This window comes from Marmota marmota, unplaced genomic scaffold (genome assembly GCF_001458135.2).
Source record: "Marmota marmota marmota unplaced genomic scaffold, marMar, whole genome shotgun sequence".
In the NCBI taxonomy this organism is placed as follows: Eukaryota; Metazoa; Chordata; class Mammalia; order Rodentia; family Sciuridae; genus Marmota; species Marmota marmota.
Genome location: NW_026000077.1, coordinates 5,214,624 through 5,236,553, shown reverse-complemented (window position 1 = coordinate 5,236,553; position 21,930 = coordinate 5,214,624). Strand labels below are relative to the sequence as shown.

The following is a 21,930-nucleotide window of genomic DNA, read 5'->3' as shown; positions in this document are numbered from 1 at the left end:
GATAAAAATTACATGCCTAATTCAGAGAGGCAACAATGCCCATAAGCTCCCTCATCATCATATATAAAGAAGTATAATTGACAATAATTCCAATCAGTCAACTAGCACATTCTGAATAACAAAACAGTTATGCTCAAAGTGCAAATCAAGTGAGATCAAATTTACTTCCAAAGGCAGACAATTTAAGTACTCTGTGCCAAGGAAGACCTGCAGGCCCACCATTGCTGCCACAACACCTCCTGTCTGCTGAAGTGACCAGTCATGAAAGTTGTACTATAATACCAAAGGTCAATAATCTGGCAATATATTCCCCAAAGACTGCTGCCCTGTTTTTTAGGAGATTAAAAAAACCCAGTATGAAAGGATAAGGAGAGAGATTACTAATAAGAAGAAAAAACTTTGATTATAGGAGCATCTTTGATTATAATCTCATCTTTGATTATAGGAACAAGTATTCACCCCAGATCCTCACATTATAATTAGGAAAGAAAAAATTTCCTTTAGAACCAAAAGACAGGGCTGGGGATGTAGCCCAATGGTAGAGAACTTACTCAGCATGCCAAAAATTCCTAGCAACACACACACACACACAACCCAAGAGAAACACTAGGACTAACATTACCATCTGGGGTAATCTTTCCTCCTTCCCAAGAATCCCCTTAAGAATTTATAATTAGGCTTAATCAACCTACAATCTTTTTTGTTTTGCTGGGGATTGAACCCAGGGCCTTCCTTGTACATGCTAGGTATGTGCTCTGCCACTGATGTAAGTCCTTTGCACTGAATTTTCTAAACTCTTTAGTCTAAAACTTTTTAGATGGTTTCTATATGAAAAATACAGCCACTAGAAAACATACACACACACACACATACACAGACCCTTAGAATTTTTATCAAGTTACTCTACAATACTGGGACAGTTCCATTCACACCAACAAGAAAAGAAAATAAGAATGTGCGTTCTTTAGCAACCTAGACATGTGACATATCCTCATTTACCAGAGAAAGTGGCTGCCACCTAGCTGACAACTCAGGTATCTCAGGCCTCTTACATGGTAGCTTTTGTTGGGGATAGTGACAGGATATGACACAAGAGAACACCATTGTCTCAAGATGTGTCTCTTAGTACAGAGCAAAGACTGTGTGGTGATAAGAATGAATCATCTGGGCTGGGGATGTGGCTCAAGCGGTAGCGCGCTTGCCTGGCATGCATGCGGCCCGGGTTCGATCCTCAGCACCACATACAAACAACGATGTTGTATACGCCGAAAAAACTAAAAAATAAATATTAAAATTCTCTCTCTCTCTCAATCTTAAAAAAAAAAGAATGAATCGTCTGTCTTTGGTCTTCACATGTGGTCAGTCCCAAGTCAAGAACCAGGGCAAGCAAGAATGTCAACAGGGCCCTTGGCCAAGGGGCCGGGGGCCCCAAGCCTGCAGCACTTCTGCACTTACGCTTTCGCAGTCAGATTCCTGTTTGGCCCATGATAGAGATAGACTCTTAGTTTGTTGCAGTTCACACGTTTCTCAACCTCATTTTTCCAATGATGGATGAGGGAAGCGGGACAGACAATTAGTGTTCCATGGGAAGTAAAGTCAGAGGAGTCTTGAGGGGGGGGAAAGAAATCAATACTTAGTTACATTCATTAAATAGCGTTTAACTTCTTTAGGGCATTATCTTTCTCTTGACTGGCTTTTTTCCTTCCATCAATATTTTTAACTGTTGATCTTATTTCTACAGAGCCGAGAGCAGAATAGGAAATGGAAGAGATGGTCTTTTAAGTCAAGACACGTAACTATTTATTTTCTCCTATAAAAGTGTCAGACAGAAAAGAGAGGCTCAAAAAGCAGTGCCCTTTCACAGAGTGGCCAGGACTAGAACTCAATCATTTCCTTCTGAGTTGATTCAATACAGGGCAGTGTTATTATTTTTTCTGAAAAGCATAACAACGTACTTCCATGTTAAAATCTAAGTACAAATTACTATTTGTCAATTAAAACACACATATATAAGTGCAAAAGTCCTCTTTCAAGGTGAGTGAACATCAGTTTGGAATAAGAAAGTGATGGAGTATTGTGCCATCACCCACCTCTCTGTGTGCTGCTCTACACAAGCTGCTGCTCCACGTGGGAGCAAGGCCCCAGCTGTGGGCTCATAAGAGGCTCTGAGGGCAGAGGACCACAGACTTCTGTCTGTCTAACCAACTCAGGACAACTATTTGTGCACATGGCAACTTACATGTGGTTATCTATGTATAATATTTTAAAAAATATGAGTGAATTTACTACATTTTAAAAACTAGGCTAAGATAGAAATTGTCTATCATCTGAAAGTTTTCTGGAATTTCAGAAATATAGAAAATGGCTTCTACTATGGAAGCTAAAATGTGAATTTGTGAGAGATCTCCCTTAAAAAAAACTAATACATTAATTTGGATCTACCCTGGAGTTTAGTAAAATAATAATTACTAGGCTCGAACTAAGTCTTCTAGAGCCTTAACCTTCTCTATAATTTTTTTTCTAATCATAGATAAAAAGCAGATTAAAAGGGGAAAAATGATCACTTATAATTAGCATAGTCAGCATCAGAAATGATACCACAGGAAAGCAATGTGATACTGGTTTCCCAGTAGATCAATTCAATATGACCAAAGGTGTCCTTCTGTAGCTTAAGTTTCTCTTCCCAGCTGGTTCATATGACATAAGAAGTGGCATCAGGTGCTTTTACCTACCATCTTTGGAAAGCCATGTCACAGCTATGTTTTCATCCCTTTTTTGGCTTTTCTCTTGATTCTTCTGGGTTAGTATGAGTGCAATCATTGTCAGGGTTTTTCCTAAGCCCATATCATCCGCTGGAAAATAAAAACACAATCCAGAAAGTGAATTACTTAGGTAAAGAACCAACACAACTTCAATAGAAGCCACCACAGACATTGACCCTGTTCTCTCTGAAGCCAATCCCATTTTAGTCCCTATTCTTTGCCAACCCCAATGGATTCTTTATCTTCTTAGTTAAAATAAACCTTATCTCTTGCTACTTATTTAGGGAACTAAACCAAACAATTAGTACTACTTTTTTTTTTTAATAATTAAATCTTAAAATGCAGATCTTATCCAAGTCTCCATGTTACACTGTTACCTAACACTATATCAACTGATAATTATTCCTGTTTGATGTCACTGTCTAGTCTTTTTATCTGTCACCCCCTCCAAAAGCAAAAAAACCCAGCAGACTCTTCCCACCATCTACTCTACTGGTGCTACCACACTTCTATAGCTCAAGAGTTAACTCTAACTGGGCATGGTGGTGTGCACCTATCGTCACAGCATTCAGGAGACAGAAGCAGGATTATCACTTGAGCCCAGGAGTCTAAGATCAGCCTGGGCCACAGAATGAGATCTCATCTCAAAAAAAAAAAAAAAAAAATTAACTCCAAACAGTCCTCCATGGTCTTAATTTATTCATCAAAGAAGGCCATAATTTAATACTTCTGGGGTACTATCATTGTGCCAATTCCTAGTCATTAAGCTTATCTAATTTACTCATAATATTCTATTCTATATTATTTCCTCATCTTATTAGATTAAGACACTGAGGCTCAGTCATCAGGCTGAGCATAGGCTATAATTTGAATTTTGGCTCTACCGCTGTGCAGAAAGAGTCAACATAACAGGTCTGTCTGCTAACTTCTGAGAGGCCTACTTACAAAGTGGGCTCTTGGCTGCTGTCTGGAAACTCAGATTTAGGAAAGTTTCTCACCATTTCAGAACTGATAAGAGTGGATCACTCTGCCTAAACCATTTGTACAGACAATATGGCTCAAGCTGAACACATGCTTTCTTTCTGGGAGTATGAAACTTTGGTAACTCACCAGGCTGTAACTGCCTATGTGACCAAAATCCAGGGCACTGAATCTCTAGCAGGTTTCTCTGGCTAGAGACGTTTTACATATATTGTCACAACTACTGGGAAATTAAGTGTGACCCATGTGACTTCACTAGGAGAAGACTGCAGAAGCTTGTGCCTGATTTTCCCTGGATTTTGCCCTATGTATCTCTTCCTTTTGTTGATTTTGATCTGCATCCTTTACTGTAATAAATCACAGCCATGAGTATGACTATATGCTGTGAGACTTACTGATAAATCACTAAGCCTGTGTCAGAAGCATTTGATGATGTTTGGCAGCTAGTGCTGGGAACAAAAAAGTTAAAATTAGTTTGTGACCTGGCTGTGGCCACTGCTCCTGGAAATCTGGCCTCCAGCCTGGCAATCCACATCTCCCAGAGATTCTAGGGCTACCACAAAATAAACTCCTCTGCCTAATCAGCTAGAGTCAACCACTACTGCTTATAACTGCAACTCTTTCTATAGCTGTTTACTTCTGAGCAAGTTGCTTAATATTTCTATACTTTAGTTTCTTCATTTATAAAAGGGAATCACAATTACCTGCCTAATAGAGTTGTGGAAGGGATCAAATAAGACAACACATCTAGTATAATGCCAAAACATTCAATAACTGTTGGCTCTTACCATAAAACCAAACTTACCTAGAATTCCGCCCTGTGGCTTTTGCCTTTCCCGCCATAGTAACCAGGCTAACGCCTGCTTCTGGTGCAGTAGCAGTGGGACCTGCAAAGGTAACAACCAAATGTTAAGCACAAATTCTTAACGAGAAGCTGTACCAGATCCTGTATGCACAGACTGCAACCTTGCTTTTATTTTCTACAAGTGATTCCTTTAATGTTCTAGTTGTCATCTTATAAGTGATTCACTTCATCTGTCCTTCCAAGTTTAGGCTGTGGTTTACATCTGATATTCAGCATTTCTAGTCTTTTACTGGTTCGTTACAAATAGTAATTCTTTTGCATCTGTGGCACCCACTGAGAGTCCTGATTTGTCTGTTTTTACTGCTTGCAACCAAGACCTCTAGTGGTCATCCTATTTTCACTAATCCTTCTGTTGACTTTTCTGATTAGCTCTTAAATTTGACTCTCCTCTTTAACTAACATTCCAGCATTGCTAGTCATAAATTCCAACGGCCCTTTAACTGGACACTTTTTCCTGCTCCAGTCTATCTTATAAGCCGTGATAAAATTAATCTTCTTTAAACATTTCTGCTCAAAATTCTACAGCAATTCCATAATGTATTTTGAGTTTCTCTAATCAAATTCCTTTACCAAAGGCCACAGCAAGGAGTCTCCCTTCTCAGAACATCACCTGCTCCTCCCAGCTCAGGTACTAATGACTCCTGATCGTTTATTGATACCAATCTCTGTATTTATCCTCTACCCACCTATCTCTCTAATTGTCTAATTTCAATGTTTTGTTTTTATTCACTCTGCTATCTAAAGACTTATTGCTTCTTCAAGGCAAAGTAGTCAGGCAACAGATAATTACTGCTCTAGAGTGACATTTCCTTTATTTTTAATATCTTTTGTACTTTGTGTATTATGTACATCACATTAAAATGCACACTTCGTCACTGCCTTATAGTCACTTTCTAATTGTTTTATATATGTTGCATGTGCACTTAAACTCCTATTGGTTTACTGCAAATAGCAATTCTTTTTCATCCTTGTGGCACCTACCAAAATTCAAAAAGTGGATATTTTACTGCTACAAAAATTTATTACTTCGTGACTTAAAAACAAGAGTTTTGTGCACACCTGTATACCCAGTGACTTGGGAGTATGAGGCAGAGGTTCGGAAGTTCAAGCACAGACCGGGCAATTTAATAAGACTCTGGCTCAAAATAAAAAGAAAAATGGCTGAGGATGTAGCTTAGTAGTAGAGTACACCTGCGTCCAAATTCTAAAAAGGGTGGGGGGAAGAGGTTTTGTTTCTACTCTTTTCACTATTCAAGCATAAAAGGAGAAAATAATCCAAGGAAAGTCACTAAATCATCTATTTTGTAGAAAAGGTACATGAAGAAAGGACTCTGTATGGCAGCGTCACAGTAGTCTCTCTCTTCAGAGGGACTGGGAGACTGTTAAGAGATACTTTGTACCATGAGTCTTCACAGCTCACCTTCAAGCCGGCTGGATCTTCTGCCACTGCTGTCTCACCAGGACACGACTCCAGTGATCGATGCAGCCTATCAATGGCTTCACTTGTGATTTTCCATACTGCATAAAGGTGATCTTGGTTCCTAGGATCTGCATGCAAGAAGGCGTTATCTAAAAGATGTCACAAGTACTATGCTCTGGCTAAGGCTACAAAGCCACAAGTAAATATTTGCAGGTAAAAGATCTGTATTGACTAAAAATTCTTGCCTCCAATTCACCTGGTCTCACAGGTTTCTCTATCCCCATTGTTTGTTTTTTTAAACCAAATAAACAATATTCTTAACAGTATAAAATAATAAAAAGTGTAACAAAAAATAAGTTAACTCATAGTTTTTATTATTATTATTTGTGTGTGTGTGTTTTGCTAGGGATCTTTGCCAGAGCCTCACACATACTAGGGAAGTACTCTACCACTGAGCTATACCCCTAGCCCAATATATAATTTTTTTTTTTTTTTGAGAGAGAGAGAGAGGAGGGGGAAGAGAGAAAGAGAGAGAGAGAGAGAGAGAGAGAGAGAGAGAGAATTTTTTAATATTTATTTTTCAGTTTCCGATGGACACAGCATCTTTATTTTATTTTTATGTGGTGCTGAGGATTGAACCCAGTGCCCCGCGCATGCCAGGCGAGTGCGTTACCGCTTGAGCCACATCCCCAGCCCAATATATAATATTTTTGATACTTTATTTTTCATCCTAGAAAAAGTGGCAGAGAAAAAGGTAACACCATCCAATATTTTAGGAAGAAAACATACCTGGATGCAAAGAAAAATCGTGACAGAAAAGACCAGGCTAGATATCAGCCATTGACATTTGAGTAGTCAGGGAGAGATGACCCCTAAAGTGCAGGTCATGACCTGAGTGTATATCCTACTGCAGTACTGTGAGCCCACTCCTTCTACAAAGAGAACTGCTACAGATATTAGTTAATAACTACAGGTGCCTCAGCTGTTTGCAATTAGGGATGAAGCATTCTAAATAAGAAGTTTCTAGACAAATGAAAATTACTTAAATGTCAAAATGTTTTAAAACTACCTTAATAGAATTTTTTTCCAAGACATTTCACATACTTTTTACCTTATTAAACTAACATAATTTGGACTAGCAGTGTAGCTCAGTGCTAGAGCACATGCTAATCATGTGCTAGGCCCTTGGTTCAACCCCAGCACTTCAAAAAAAGAAAGAAAGAAAGAAAAAAAAAACGAACCTTACATAATGTTTCCCTAGGTGACCTGGTCACCACTACATTACAAAATCATGCTGTAACATGAAATGCTCTCAAGAGGCCTCCTGAGCAGTCAAGAAACATACTAGAACAAGTATGTTTCTCTTTTCCCTTCTAGAGTGACCTTAACTTCAAATGCCCCACATCTGTTTTTCACCCCTGTTCATACTGCTTTTCAAGGGCCTAATATCTCTGGCAGTTCTCTGTTGGGGGAAACTGGCTTTAGCTCTCCTAGTTCCTTTGAGCCAGCCAACCTGAGCTCCTGCCTCCTGATTGGCCAGCTAGCTCATCAGACGACCCAGTTAAGACTTCACCTGAAAGCTTCATTCTGCAGCTACTTCTGAATTCAAAGTTATTCACAAGGGAAACACTTAGCTAAGTTGGGGCAGAGGCCAGGTGTTTATCGTTTCTGTGGGTCTATAAGTACCGTCTGCAGTCATATCACTCCTGTGCTCTGCCTTCACACACATACCCCAAATCACACCCCTACAGAAGGAAGAATAAAAATGCAATGTTCTGCTCTACCTGCCTCATGATGATGTTAGCCAGAGTATTCATTCACAGGCATTCCCTGGGTGACTCCTGTTTGCCAGCCACTGGGCTGACTGATGAGCATACAGTGGTACAAGGCCTCACCAAGATCTAAGTGACACCATGCAAAGCTCTACTGAGCACCATGATCTTTAATATATGTGCAATTTTCAATTCAAGAATGATTTCCCAAAAACCAAAGGTCAGATGTTTTCACTGGTATGTGGAAGAAAAATCACAATAAAGGAGAGAGAGAAGAGAAATTCAGTACATTAGACAAAAGGAAATGAAAGGAAGAGAGAATTAGCAATAGGAAAGACATAAAATAGATCTAACATAATTTTCCTATGTACACATATGAAAATACTTAAGTGAATCCCACCATTGTGCCCACCCACAAGAATGGGGTCCTAATTAGGTTAGAATAAGACATATTCCATGTTGTATAATTTTATACAATTGGATTCTACTGTTATGTATAACTAAGAAAAAACAATTTTAAAAAAATGGTACGTCCCTCCTCACAGGCACAAAGACATCTGCTTGATAGCATTTAACTCACAGAGGCAGCACTTCACTGCGGACCAGGCCCTGGGATCTTACCTCCAGAGCAGTGGCTGAGTCCTCCAGTAGTTACCTGGCAGGCTGCCTGTAGCCTTAAAGGGTCCAGAGGCTGAAGATCATGACCCACAAGGGGCTGGGGAGACACCACGTGAGGAGGGCCCACAATAGTTTTGGTGAGGGTACTCTGTCGTACTTGAGTGTTACTCTTCTCACTAGCTCCTGCTCAAGAAACAAAGGAAGAATCGATTAAAGTTCAGAAAAGCAAGTGAAGGGACTGTTATGTGTAGAGGAGAGTGTGGGATCACTGTCATTCCACTAAGCTAGAAGGCTTCCTAAAGAATGAAGTATTTTTAACAGGGCTTAAACAGCGGGTGTTTAGTCTACAGGAAGTAAGAGAAAAAGTTTTTAATAAAGGACGGGAACTGTTTAAAAGAGATCTCAGAAGCAAATAATAAGATGGGAGGGTGAATAAGTCAACACATTCTTTATCAAAAGTCTCATATCAGGTTCACAAAAACCCCAGGTTCTGGGGTATAACCTACTTTATTTACCTTGCTCTGGGGAGAGGGCAAGAGTACTGAGTGCTTCCTCCAACATCTGGATTTGCTTGAGTAACTTTTCACCTTTGTCTGGAAGAGCCTGGATGTTCACCACTGCCAATGTGCTCTGAAAAACAGATCTATGAAATGGATTGCCCAAGTTGTTAGAGGGGTAGCTTCAGATTTTAAAAAGCCTAACTTGCCAAAATTCTGAAAGGATGGTCATTTAAGCATGCATGTAAAAAACAGGATTTTTTCCAAAGCTCAGCTCACTTACTAACCCTGAAAGTATAGGAAAGGCAGAAACTTAACATCCACTTAAAAAACCTTCCCAATGAATATACTGAATAGTAAGGGTCTCCTAGCTGCACACCGCAAATGATGCTCTGACCTTAGAAATAAAGCACAAGTCAAGAGTTACCTTCTTTTGTTTCAGTTGTGTTGTAAGGTACACACGCTGGGCAGCTGGATCAGAGGGTTCTTTCTTCTTGGAAACGTTCAAGGAAGCAGATGTTTTTCTTTGCACACTTTGAACAGGGAGTTGAAGGTTCTCTGACTTTGGTGAGTCCATAGTCGAGTCAAAGAGTAGGGGGCTTCCTGGGATACAGGAAACGTCATCTTCCTCACTTTCACTACTGCTGGAGGCAGCAGGGCACCCCTCGCCCAGGGAAAGCCCTGGTGTTGCTTGTCCTTTAGGAGCAGGTCCCCGGGTCCCAGAGGGTGCCTGGAAATGCTCCTGGGGCAGCCTTTTCTGGAAGGTCTGCGTGCTTGGGCCATCCTTTGCCTTTGCTTCTTTAGCTTCCAAGTTCCTGAGGTGCTCCTTGCCGAGGTGATCCCCTTTTTGAGGCTGGCTTACTTGGTTCTGACCATGAACCTTCTGAGGCAAAAACTGGGTTTCCTTTTCTCTTGGAGATCCTGATTTGTTTTGAACATCTTTACTCTCACCATCTGACTTCTCCTGAGGAGATACAGATGGTCCTCTCGGCCCATTCCCCGGGTGCTGTCTGGATGTAATTCCTTTAGTTTCCTCTGTTGTCTCTTCTTGCTCCTCCTCTTGAATTCCAGATTGCTTTTTCTTTATTACCAGACTAGATGAGAACTCTTTCTCCATCGAGCAGTTAGAGTCAGGCTTTTGATACATGGACTGGTCTCCTTTTTCCCTTGACTTCTTAGTGGCCATATTTTCCTCCCCTCCCCCTTTGACAAACTGTTTCCAGAGAGCTGGGTTTTGATTCTTGTCGAGAACCTTGAATGGGTTTCTGGGCTGACTGGAAGGATGAGGAAATGGCTCAGATGTGTGCTGAGATTTATTGGTTACAGGATATTCTTTAGAATTAGGATCCTAAGGACAATGAAAATAATTAATCATAATATAAAATATTAATGCAACCCTCTTATCTAGGTGGCCTTTTTTCCTAAAGGAAATGGAAATTGTAACAGTAAAAGCAGTCCAATATTTCTAAACACTTCTGCACCTAAAAAAATAATAGATACCAAACTCACATAGAATAGTTTCTTAACTTTCAATGCATGTTCCTTCTCTGTTCATAATCACACTTTTCCAGGTCCTGACTATACCAAAGTGCTTTTACAATCATAGTAGTCACAATGTGTACTTTTCAGTAAAACCCAATCTCTCAAGATGAACTTTTCCCCAATCTAAACACTGTCCTACTATGCTCACTTTGATTTTGGCTTTCCGAAGGTTTCACTAGAAGAATCCAGAATCATACATTTAAGCTATATCTCTGCTAAAACAAGTCTCATTGCCTCCCTAGATCTAGTTCCCTATGCATCAGATATCTGTCTCCTAGTTTTATCTACCTATTTATCGATCTATACATCTAAACTTAGCCAACACCAATATCAAGTAGGTAGTAATCTGTAAGAAAACAGGGAAGTTAGCCAAGAAAATCTAATTTTTTTCCTAAATAGAATATCAATTGTATTTAAAAACCCTAAAAAATATTTAAGTGAAAGAAGAGGTAAATAATTAAATTTTGAATGTAACAATGGTACTTTGAAATAACAGTCCCTCCGGGTCTACCTTGTTGAAAGTTTTTCAGAAATGGTTTGATGACAAGCCACCTGTCAATAAGGCTTCAGGGTCTTTTCAGTCAACACCATGTGTTAAACAGGCTTAACATATGAGGTTGGAAAACACAAATAATCCCCACCTGCCAGGGAACACTTCCACACCAGTGTTTTCCCTCTGCCTTGCTTCTCGTGCATCGGAAGAATAACCTAATGAAATATAAATAATTACAACTATGAAAATCCTTAAAATAAGAGGTGAGTTTATTTTTAATCCAAGAAAACATCTGGGAACTATTTGATCCTGGCTTTGGGAGATCATTTGAAACCAACTCTAATATACACATAAAAAGCACAGGATATTTTAAAGAACTAGGAAGGCAAAAATGACCTGGTAACCGGAGACAGCAGACAGGTTTGTTCTTTTTATTCTATAAAGAAGGACTGAAAGGAAGTTGGGGTTGTGGATCAGTGGTAGAGTGCTTGCCTAGCACATGTGAGGCCCTGGGTTCAATCCTTAAGACCACATAAAAAAGTAAATGAATAAAATAAAGCCATTTAAAAAAAAAAGCTAGCTCATTTAAAAAAAGAAAAAGAAAAAAATGACTGAAAGGGAGACATTGATCAGCAATGGCTGCTAAAATCAGAAAAAGATAACCAGACATTGTATGTGCTGGAAGGGAGGCCACAATACCACTTAAAAATGGATGCTGCAAAAACAAAAACAAAACAATAAGCCTAACAAACTAAAAACAAACCCGAATGGGATCAAACTTCTCCATCCAATTTCCAACTCATAGAAAGTACAAACAGAGGCACATATAAAACTAAATCATGGGGGAATCGAATGTGCATAATCTTGACACTAGGAACTACCACAGGACCTGTGGTATTCCTTTGACAAATTACAATGCATTTTCTCAGTAGTCCCAACTATGCTTTGTCTTTTGTACATAATGGTTAAGAATTAATAAATAAAATTGAACCAACTGATTTTTTTTCATTAACCAAAATGATTCCTAAAAACTATGAATCAGTTAGAGGTTTAAAAGTGCATACTTGTTTAAATAGGTAATGTACTCAATCAAAGGAATAAAAAAAGAGAGAGAAAAGCTTCCTCCATACTCTATTTACCCTATTCACCTCCCTCCCAATATGTAACCATTCTTATCTTTCTATTCACCTTTCCAAAGATTTTCAAGTCCATAGTCAAGCCAAAATTATTAAAATTATTTTTGAAATTATTAAATTTAAATATTTAAGTATTAAAAATGTTTAAAAAGTATATAAAATTACCTTTAGGCCATGTGAATAGGTTACATAAAACCAATTATGTTTAGATTTGGGTCCTATTCCCAAAATAGCTCATATGTACATGTAAATATTCAAACATCTGAAAAAATGTGAAGACTGAAAACACCTCTGATCCCAATCATTTCAAAAAAGGTATACTCAATCTGTACTAAATATCTTTCTTTTTGTTTTTTTTACTTGATATACCTTGGAAATTCTTCCGTAAGAATGTATATATGAAGAGTTTCCTCATTCATCTATTTATCTATCTATACATCTATCTCTCTATATATATTTTTGCAACTGAAGTTTTCATCCATCTATCTATGTATCTATCTATCTATCTATCTATATATATATATATTTTTTTACAGTTGAAGTTTTCATCTTCATGATGTTACATCATTCTTAATCAAACCCCTCCTCATGGACAATGGAATCTTTACTGGAAGGATTTCATTGACAGGATCTATTTTAAAGCCCAATCATGTAGACTTTCAAGGAAGGCCAAAACTTAAAGAAGAAAACCCATATTGAGCATCCATGTGTTGGGCATAGTCCTAAAATGCTTTACTTAACATTCTTAAGTAATATAGCAAAGTAAAACTGATTAATTAATTTAATTAATCCAGATTAGTTATCTGGGTGGGTTTCTCTATTTTTAGAATAAAAAAAATGTTGTTACCAGGAACACCTGTTATCTCAGCTAGTCACAAAGCTGAAGCAGAAGGATTGCAAATCTGAGGCTGGCCTGGGCAATTTAGTGTGGCCTTGTCTCAAAAAAAAAAAAAAAAAAAAAAAAAATAGCCACTGGGACTATAGCTCAGTGACAGAGGAACCCTGGGTTCAATCTCCAATACTGCAAATTGTAAATCCATGAAGATGACAGTAGAAAAGTAGAAATATATTCTCATAGAGAAAGCAGATACTGATTCTACTTAAGGAACAGTATAATTTCTGCAGTGTATTAATTATTTTTCAGGACAGAGGTTATTAGCAATAATGAAGACAAAACCAGTTAGAGGAAGCCAGACCTCTTCAATCCTATTTCCTCACCAGAAGGTAAAACCTCCCTTCTTATTAAGAGCAACTGTCCATGGGCAAACTAAAAAATAAATATTAAAATTCTCTCTCAAAAAAAAAAAAAAAAAAGAGCAACTGTCCAACCCAGCACAGCACTGCCAAGCCTATTCACTTCAGCAAGGCAGAGTCTCTCAAGCTCCAGAACCTTCTTCGGGTGGCTGGAATCCCAGCACTACCACACAATTAGCTCTGAGCCATCAGACACTGGACACTGTACTTGACTATTCCCTGTGGCAGTTTCCTCTGTGAAGTAGAAAACAAAGCAAAACAATAACATTTATGCCTTCTGGTCAATTTGAAGATTAAATGCATTAATAAATGTAGAGCTAAATCATAAACTCATTCTTGCCAATCATTTTGTTTATTTATTATCCGCATTTCTACTTATTGCTGTTTTGCCTATAACACTTTTTGTCCTTTGAACATTTTTAAGGTCACTCAAGGCCAAGTTCAAGTCTCAATTCTTCCACATTCTCAGTAACCTTTTTAACAGGTTATTGATCTTAGAGTCACATTTGAACAAATTCAATTTAGTGCTCTAACTGGCAGGTGGAGTGCTCCCCATCTTGCTATGTCTAATGCTTATCCGAACTGTGTCAAAGGACCCTTAGGGGTAGAGTCTACATCTTTATATGCTCCATCACTAAAAAACATAAAGCTGGATTTTACCTCATTCTTTTATGCTAAAATTCAAGATAGAACAAAAATGGAAAATACAGTATTCGAAGAAACAGAGATGAATGTTTTTGTAACCCTAAAGTGAAAAAGGCTTTTCTAAGATGACATAAAATTCTAAAGTTGAAAGATAAAGAATTTAGTAATTTTAACCACATAAAAGTTTTAAAGTTTCATGTGGCAAAAATACTCTAAAGAAAATAATATGTAACAGGCAACTGGGAAAAAGTCATTGCCATACAAATACCACAAAGGGCTAAAATTCTTTACAAACAAGAATATTTCACTGGCCTCCACAGTGCATGATACTCTACAGCACCTAGTAAGTCCTGACTTTATGAGTGGGGTTCTTCATGGTTGGTGGGCCTGAGGGCCTTTGCAGGGATCTGGCTCATGCCCAAATGCTTCTCTATCATCACTCCACCCATTATATTGGAGCTAGATACGCTGCAGCTCAATTTTACCCAATCACCCACAACACAGGAGTTTTGCAGACATGTAGGTATTATTAAAAGTAAAACATTGTGTACATCCACTACAACCAGCTATTTAAAGTACTAAAATGTTTTACCTATTTGTAGACAAAGGAGTATTTCCATCTCTTTTGATCACATGTGTTTGAAAAGAACAGCAGATAGATAAAAAGGAGAGAACCTGAACTTGGGAGCTTGAAGACAAAGCCCAACAGAGTGTGCCATATGTCAAGGCAGGATTTCTTCCCTGTGGGTTTCTGAGAGTCTATCCTAGTTTTCCTTATTTGCTGTACACAGAATGCCATATCCAAAGAGCTGGTCACATGCTGGAGAGTGATGCCATCTGGCGTTTAAATCAAAGAACTACATGTAAATGCAGCTACACCACAGGGTACAAAAAACAGGCATCTTAACCATGGCTGACCCCCTACTTCATTTACTCCCTACTCCGTTCCTTTGTTGCACCTGTCTCCTGGCTTTGTTAAGCCTAGCATAATCAACATCATAGTATTAGTCAGAGGGTATAAAACATTCAAGTACTTGAACAGAAAACTCAATTTGCAAGAAGGATAGGCAGTCCTCAATATCCTTCTTATAAGTCCTGGCTAAATGCCCTTCCTGTTTGCTAAGGAAATCATCATCTATGTGCTTATTTATTTCTGCTTAAATTCTCAGTCTGTACCTGGTGCTTTTTGTTTTTTCTTTTAATCTGTTGTATTTTATTTGTCCCAACTCATCTTTTTTGGGGAGGGTGGGAGGTACTGGGAATTGAGCCCAAGGGCACTTTGTCACTGAGCTACATCTCCAGCCCTTTTTATTTTTTGAGACAAGGTCTCACTTAGTTGCTTAGGACCTCACTAAATTGCTGAGGCTGGTTTTGAACTAAAAATCCTCCTGTCTAAGCCTCTGGAGTTGCTGGGATTACAAGTGTGTACCTCTAAGCCTGGCCCAAAATAATTTTGGGGTGGAGGGATACTGGGAATTGAACTCAGGGACACTCAACTACTGAGCTGTATCCCCAACCCTATTTTGTATTTTATTTAGAGACAGGGTCTCACTGAGTTGCTTAGCGCCTCACTCTTGTTGAGGCTGGCTTTGAACCCGCAATCCTCCTGCCTCAACCCCCAGAGCCGCTGGGATTATAAGGCATACATCACCATGCCCAGCCCAAAATTATCTTTTTAAAGCTTCAGTACCTATCTCCTAGTGAGTGTTCTGGATCTGGGCAAAAAGAAAACATTTAGCAGACTTGCCTTATCTACCTAACACAAGGACTGTTAATGACAAGTGCTCAAGATTCCACCTTCAGCCTAGCTCTCCACTCAGAGCTGCACATTTACTTTTATAGCTGACTTCACATTCACTTCATACACAATTAGTCCATAGCTATACCTCTTACAACACACCCAAATCCTCTACTGATGTTACCTTTCCCTCCCTGCCCCACTTAATATAAAATCATCTCCCAGAAACCCCAACTTAACAACTACTCACTGAGCACTAATAATGTGCCAAACATCAGACTGAGCATACCACACTTTCTCTAGGAATACTCACAGCTCAGGAAAGTCGGGGCTGCCGACTTTCTCACTATTCCAGATGAGAGCGTGGATGGAAATGCCCTACCAGGAAACATGTCTTATCAACTCTAATTCTCTTTGCAAATTTTCTCCTGCCTAACTGCCCTCAGCTTCACTGTCACTGCCTCCATTCAGGCCCATGTCTTTCTTTCACTTAGAGAAAGCAGGTATGATTGCAATCAGCTGGATCTGAGTCCCAGCAAAGTCATTTCAAAACCACAGGACCTCAATGGCTTTTCTAACCTCTCTAGTGGCATTTCCTCCTCTGCCTGTAAAATAGAGCTATTGAAATGAAAGATAAGAGCTAATGAACATGCCGTGTAGTAGGTATTCAATACTAACTATTATTTCAGCCTTTTGCTTCCATTCTGTTCACTTTTTAATCACCATGATCCTTTTAATGCAAATTGGAAATCCTTCAGTTCCCTTCTGCCACCTACGACAGTGTTTCTGTATTGTAGCAGATCCCTAGTGGTATGAAAATGATTTTAAATATCAGGAGTACATCCAGATTTCATGTAATAAAGGCTTACCAGACCCACTGTACCAGCAGAAAATGATGTAAAGATGAAAATTTTTAAAAATCCCACTTATAATTGCATTGAAAAACATAATCAATGAGGAATTAATTGAACAAAAGGGGCACAAAAACGCTATGATGAAAATGATCTAACAATTTTAAGGTTATAAACAACTGTGCCATGTTCATGAATTGAAAAACTCATATAGATCTCCAAAAATTTATCTATATAAGTTCAATGCAATTCCAACAGGATTTTCTGTGGAAATTTAAAAAGCTGATCCTACATTTTATAAGCAAATACAAAAATCCTAGAATGGCCAACATAATCTTGAAAAAGGACAAAGGTGGAAGATTCATACTATTTTACCTGATTGTGTAAGAATATGTAAATGGATCAGTGGCACAAATTAGCAACCTCAGAAATAGACCAATCTTATGCGGTCAATTGATTTTCTACAAAGATGCTAATGATTTCAATGGAGAAAGGAAAATCTTCAAAATATGGCACTAAAATAAAATTAGGTAACATATGAAAAAGTAAATGAACCTCTACCCACAGTACACAAAATTAATTTGAGACAGATTATAGACCTAAGTGAAAAAAAAAAAATCTACATCCCTGAAAATCTATCTACTGGAGATATTGTGATCTTGGCATAGGCAAAGATTTCTAGAAAGAAAACAAAAAGCACAAATCATAAAACAATAATAAACCAGGCTTCATAAAAATTAAAAATTGTGTTTTTCAAAAAAAAAAGTTAAGAAAATGAAAACCAAAGAGTGAGGGAAAAAAATCCACAATATGTCAAAAAAACTTGTACAAAGAACTATTCCTACTCAATAGTGAAAAGACAAATAACAACATTTTTAAAACAGGCAAAAATCTCAAAAGTTATGCTGTATTATTCTATAATGTAACAAATTTGAAAAGACAAAATTTTAGAAATGGAGAACAGATTTATGGTTCCTGGGGGTGAGGAAGAGAGAAGGAGGGTATGGTTACACAAGCAGAACAGAAGGAATCCTGTGGTGAAGGAACTATTCATTTTTCTGACTGAATATGATGAATATGTAAAACTACACATGTACAAAATTATATAAAACTAAACATATACAAAGTAGTATAAGTATAAAGTTCACTTTACAAATAAGATCAGTACATTGTATCAATGTCAATATCCTGATTGTTTTGCAAATGTTACTATTGGGAGAAACTGGGTAAAGGCTACAGGGGACCTCGCTACATTATTTTTTACAAACTGCAAGTTAATCTAAGATCACTCAATGAAAATTTTAATTAAAAATATATTTAAAATATTTAAACAGATACTTCACTAAAGATTTTCGGAAAGCAAATAAGTACATAAAATAAATGATGGTACATTCATAAATGGAATTAAATTTAGCAATAAAAAGTGAACTACTGACACAATATGGATAAATTTCACAGACGTTGTTAAGTAAAAGCAGTCAGATGCAAGAATACATAAAATATAATTTAACTGATGTGAAGTTCAAAAACACGCAAAACAAATCTCAAGTGATAAAAACCAAAACTGACTGCTGAGTAGAGAGGGGCAGAATTAATTGGAATGAAGAAAATGGTAGTTACTGGGGTGATATTTTGAGTTGGAGCTTAGTTTTATGGGTGGATATATACATTTCTCAAAACTCAACCAGTTGAATTCAAGTTCTATGCATCTTATTATACATGTAAATCAATTAAGGAAACAGTAGTGTGGGCTTACTCATGTATATAAAAATTGTGAAATTGATACTTTATTATCTATTTTGGAGTGGGAGAGGCAGAGATCTAAAAATACAAAAATAGTTATTCTAATAGTTTAATGTTAATATAATTATTTTATATAGAATATTATACAAAGACCATCACATCCTGGCCCCTGCCTTCCTGGTCAACCTTATCTGCTGAAGCCGCACTAACATATCTGCTCAACTGAGACTTGGGGGTATAATCAGAGGTAGAGTGTGTGCTTAGCTTAGGTCTTGGATTCAATCCCCAGCATTGCAATAAATAAAGCTTTCATTTTACAGAATTCCCTGCCTTTCCCAATCCCCATATAAAGGAAACTACAATTTGAGTTACCATTTGTTAGACCTTTTTACATATTACCTCGTTCTATTACCAGAACTAAATGACAATAAGTTGGTGGGCTGATGTTATTAGCTCCCAGCAAATTAGAAAGGAACAATGGTAGAGCTGTCTACCCAGAAATTAACCACAAGTCTGGCTTCTCAGATTAATGAGTTGCTCAGCAGTTAGGGAATAACAGCTCTGAAGATACTCAATACATATAGAAATGCTGTTCATTTTTCAATGGCGACTTAAAAAAAAAAATCCAAAAAATATCTCAGCTAAGACTCTTTGGGTTGGAGGGGAATAGAAAACTGTTCCTTTTGGATACTTACCTGCATTCTTTCTTGCCCTGTAGTGGAAACAAACTCTGAAGCTCTACCACAAAGTCCTCATGCAATAAACAATGAGAAACAGGAATGCTAGAGAAAAAAAAAAAAAAAAGAACATTTTGTTTTAAGAGCAAGGAATACAGCAACATCCTAAAAATAAACTGAAACTATTGGTTTAAACCAAGAATCTGTGGAGAGCCTCTAATGGATTTGTAAATCCCACACACTCCTCTATCTATATGCTTTTTTCTGAGCATAGGGTAGATAGCTTCCATTTCTTTCCACTTCTCAAATAAAGCATGACGATAAAGACCTTTTTCTTGATGACTCAAATGTTTACAACTGCACTGACTCTACACTGCAATACCACAGACTAACGACTGAAGTCTAAGATTAGGTGTGAGGCCCTACATGAATTTTCCTCAGGTTCTTCTGTTAATCTTTATACCTTAATAACCTATAAGCTGTCACATAGCATTATTCACATGCTTACCTCTAACAATATGTAACTAATTTACTTCTTGTCTGACATACGCAAACTACTACTCTCTCCCAACTTACTAGGAAAAAAAATTAAGTGTGTATAACATTCAAGAGTAAACAGGTTTGTGTAAAGGTCTAAAGTACTCTCCTATGACTCGTGAAACTTTTTTGGCCTATATTCTGGTTATCAGGTATATTCTAAATATGTCAAGTTTATCAAATATTTGTCCTCATGTGAACTAGTTCATGTAGCAGTACATTTGTATAAATGGCACCCTATATAGGAGCATGTTTATCTTGACGTAAATCTGAGTCAGATGCCAGGACCAATGCTAACTCCTATGAAAGCGAACATGCTTGTATCTCTCAAAATCCGTGCTGGGTACTGAATCTAAGAGGTCCAGTATATTTAGAAACTAGAAATAAACAGTAAAGGGCCAGCAGTGGTGCTGCATGCCTGTAATCCCACAACTTGGAAGGCTGAGAAAGGAGGATCATAAATTCAAGGTCAGCCTCATCAACTTAGTGAGACCCTGTCTAAAAATAAAAATGAAAAGGAGTGAGGATGTACCTCATTGCCCTGGGTTCAATCCCCAGTACCAAAACAGACAGACAAGCACAAATCCAGTAAACGCTGATATAATGATATGCTTTTGATCTAAGAGAGCCTGAGTATTATTTATTGGTTCCTTCTATCCTAACATTTGACTGCTTTACTCAAATACTAAAATCACTTTGTATTAAACTGTTTCCCAGTAATTTCTTTAAAACAATAAAAAAAAAAAAAAACTTTTTAGAGGGCTAAAAAATTATTTTTGGTAAAAGTTTGAAAAAGGATCCAAAGTCTTTGACTTAGTTTCAAAGCAAAACAAAGATACAAATCATATAATTCATGGAAGGGGAACATGAGAAATTAATAAACATATTGAAAGGATACTTTATTTTCTACTACAAATATCCATTATATGCTTTACAAGATATTAAGAAAATAATTTTACCAAGTTCAGCTGAATAGACAGCAGGAAGAAATGTTTGATGATGTGATAGTTTTCAGTTAAAAAAATGTAGGCACCTGATGTGATAAAATAATGAAACAATAACACTCAAGATTTTAACTTTTCTCACTTCAGAGAAGATGCCTAACGTTTCTGGGTCTGTTTTCAAGTCTGTAAACCTGAGTACTGATGTTTCTTTCAGCGCTAATCCCTAAAAAGAAAAGTTTTGTCATCAACATCACTATTTAGACACAAAGTCCTATTTTAAGAAAAGGATTGATAATCCAGTGACCACTGTTTTAACTCCAAATATTTAAAAACCAGTCCAGCCTAAAACTAGTGCAAAACAGGAACAGATTATTCTTAAATAGGTCTATTGTTTGTCCTCACTTCTTTAAAGGAAGGGTGGAATGTCCAAGCTGAAGGGAGTGGTTAAGGCGCGACAGGTGACCAGAAATCAAACATTGCAAGAGGCTGGAAGAAACTAAAAGGATCCCTGTTTTACACGCGGGGAAATCCAAGGCCCAGGAGGGGAAAGTAACCAGACTCGGGTCACACAAGTACAATTGGTGGGGGCCTCTTCCCAAACTCCCCGATGACTCGGGATTACCAACTCCTCTGAGAGTGCCCGCACAGCACGGGACGAGCAGCTCCCCTGGGAGGCTCAGGCGGACACTGGGAATCCTGCCCAGCCCGAGACCTACTCGGTGGTCTTCACGAAGCTGCAAGAGTCCTCTCGGCACACATAGAAGCTCTTTCCTTTACTCGGGCCATCGCGAACTCCGGTTTTCAAAAGGCAGAAGGTCCCTGAGGAGACAAGGAGGTCACCAACAATTACGCCACGCTAGCTCAATGGCAGGGGCGAGTGGGGTGGACTTACGCATTCGGCCTCTTACCGTGCTCCGGACACTTGACTCCTTCCATAGCGCTCCTTCTCCCGCACCCCAACCTCCGCTTCCGCCTTTTACTCCGTCCCGCCGCGGTTCGGAGCCAATCATCATTCACCTCTTGTGGCCACACCCCCTCCCACCCCCACAATTCACCGCCCGAGACTTAAGCACCGCCCTCGCTGTTATCTACCAATCATATAACAAATTCGCTCATCTCCAGCCAATCACAGCCGCCCTCAGGCAAGGCGCGCGCCGAAATCAAAGACGGAATGAGGGGGAGTGGAGGACCTGACGTTTGCCGGCTGGGGCGTGGCTGAGGCTGGAGAAGCTTCCAGACCACACTGACTAAGAAATGCAGATCCTAGAAGAAGGAAGAGCGAGAAGGAGGCCCAGGCGATTCTAGTCTAGCACTTAGACCAAGAAGCGACTCTAGAGGGAACACGAGTCCAGCCACTGAAGGCCTGAGCTTCGCAGCCATCTCTGAGTCGGGCTCTTTTGGGCGCCTGGCCTGGACGCTGCCGCTGCGATTGAGTCCTGAGGAGCAGTCACTGTA

At 38.5% G+C, this 21,930-nt stretch overlaps 1 protein-coding gene across 6 annotated transcripts in view; it reads right to left on the bottom strand.

Annotated features, from left to right (window-relative positions):
- Positions 1 to 21,480, bottom strand: part of Ttf2 (transcription termination factor 2) — a 39,257-nt gene extending 17,777 nt beyond the window's left edge. For 4 of the 6 annotated variants that reach the window (XR_007351780.1, XR_007351779.1, XM_048814569.1 and 1 more), the window contains exons 1-11: positions 21,384 to 21,480; positions 21,192 to 21,294; positions 19,013 to 19,099; positions 11,099 to 11,165; positions 9,343 to 10,263; positions 8,934 to 9,048; positions 8,422 to 8,601; positions 6,029 to 6,156; positions 4,549 to 4,630; positions 2,733 to 2,852; positions 1,456 to 1,606 (exon numbers count right to left, since the gene is read on the bottom strand). Coding sequence is in view for 4 of the 6 variants with exons in the window: in XM_048814569.1 (XP_048670526.1) it covers positions 1,456 to 1,606; positions 2,733 to 2,852; positions 4,549 to 4,630; positions 6,029 to 6,156; positions 8,422 to 8,601; positions 8,934 to 9,048; positions 9,343 to 10,263; positions 11,099 to 11,165; positions 19,013 to 19,099; positions 21,192 to 21,294; positions 21,384 to 21,411 (1,982 nt within the window). In the remaining 2 variants the exon portion in view is untranslated. Of the gene's footprint in view, positions 1 to 1,455; positions 1,607 to 2,732; positions 2,853 to 4,548; positions 4,631 to 6,028; positions 6,157 to 8,421; positions 8,602 to 8,933; positions 9,049 to 9,342; positions 10,264 to 11,098; positions 11,166 to 19,012; positions 19,100 to 20,877; positions 20,972 to 21,191 lie in introns of all 6 variants that reach the window. The other 2 variants (XM_048814572.1, XM_048814571.1) reach the window with 2 other exon arrangements.
- Positions 21,481 to 21,930: the final 450 nt, after the last annotated feature.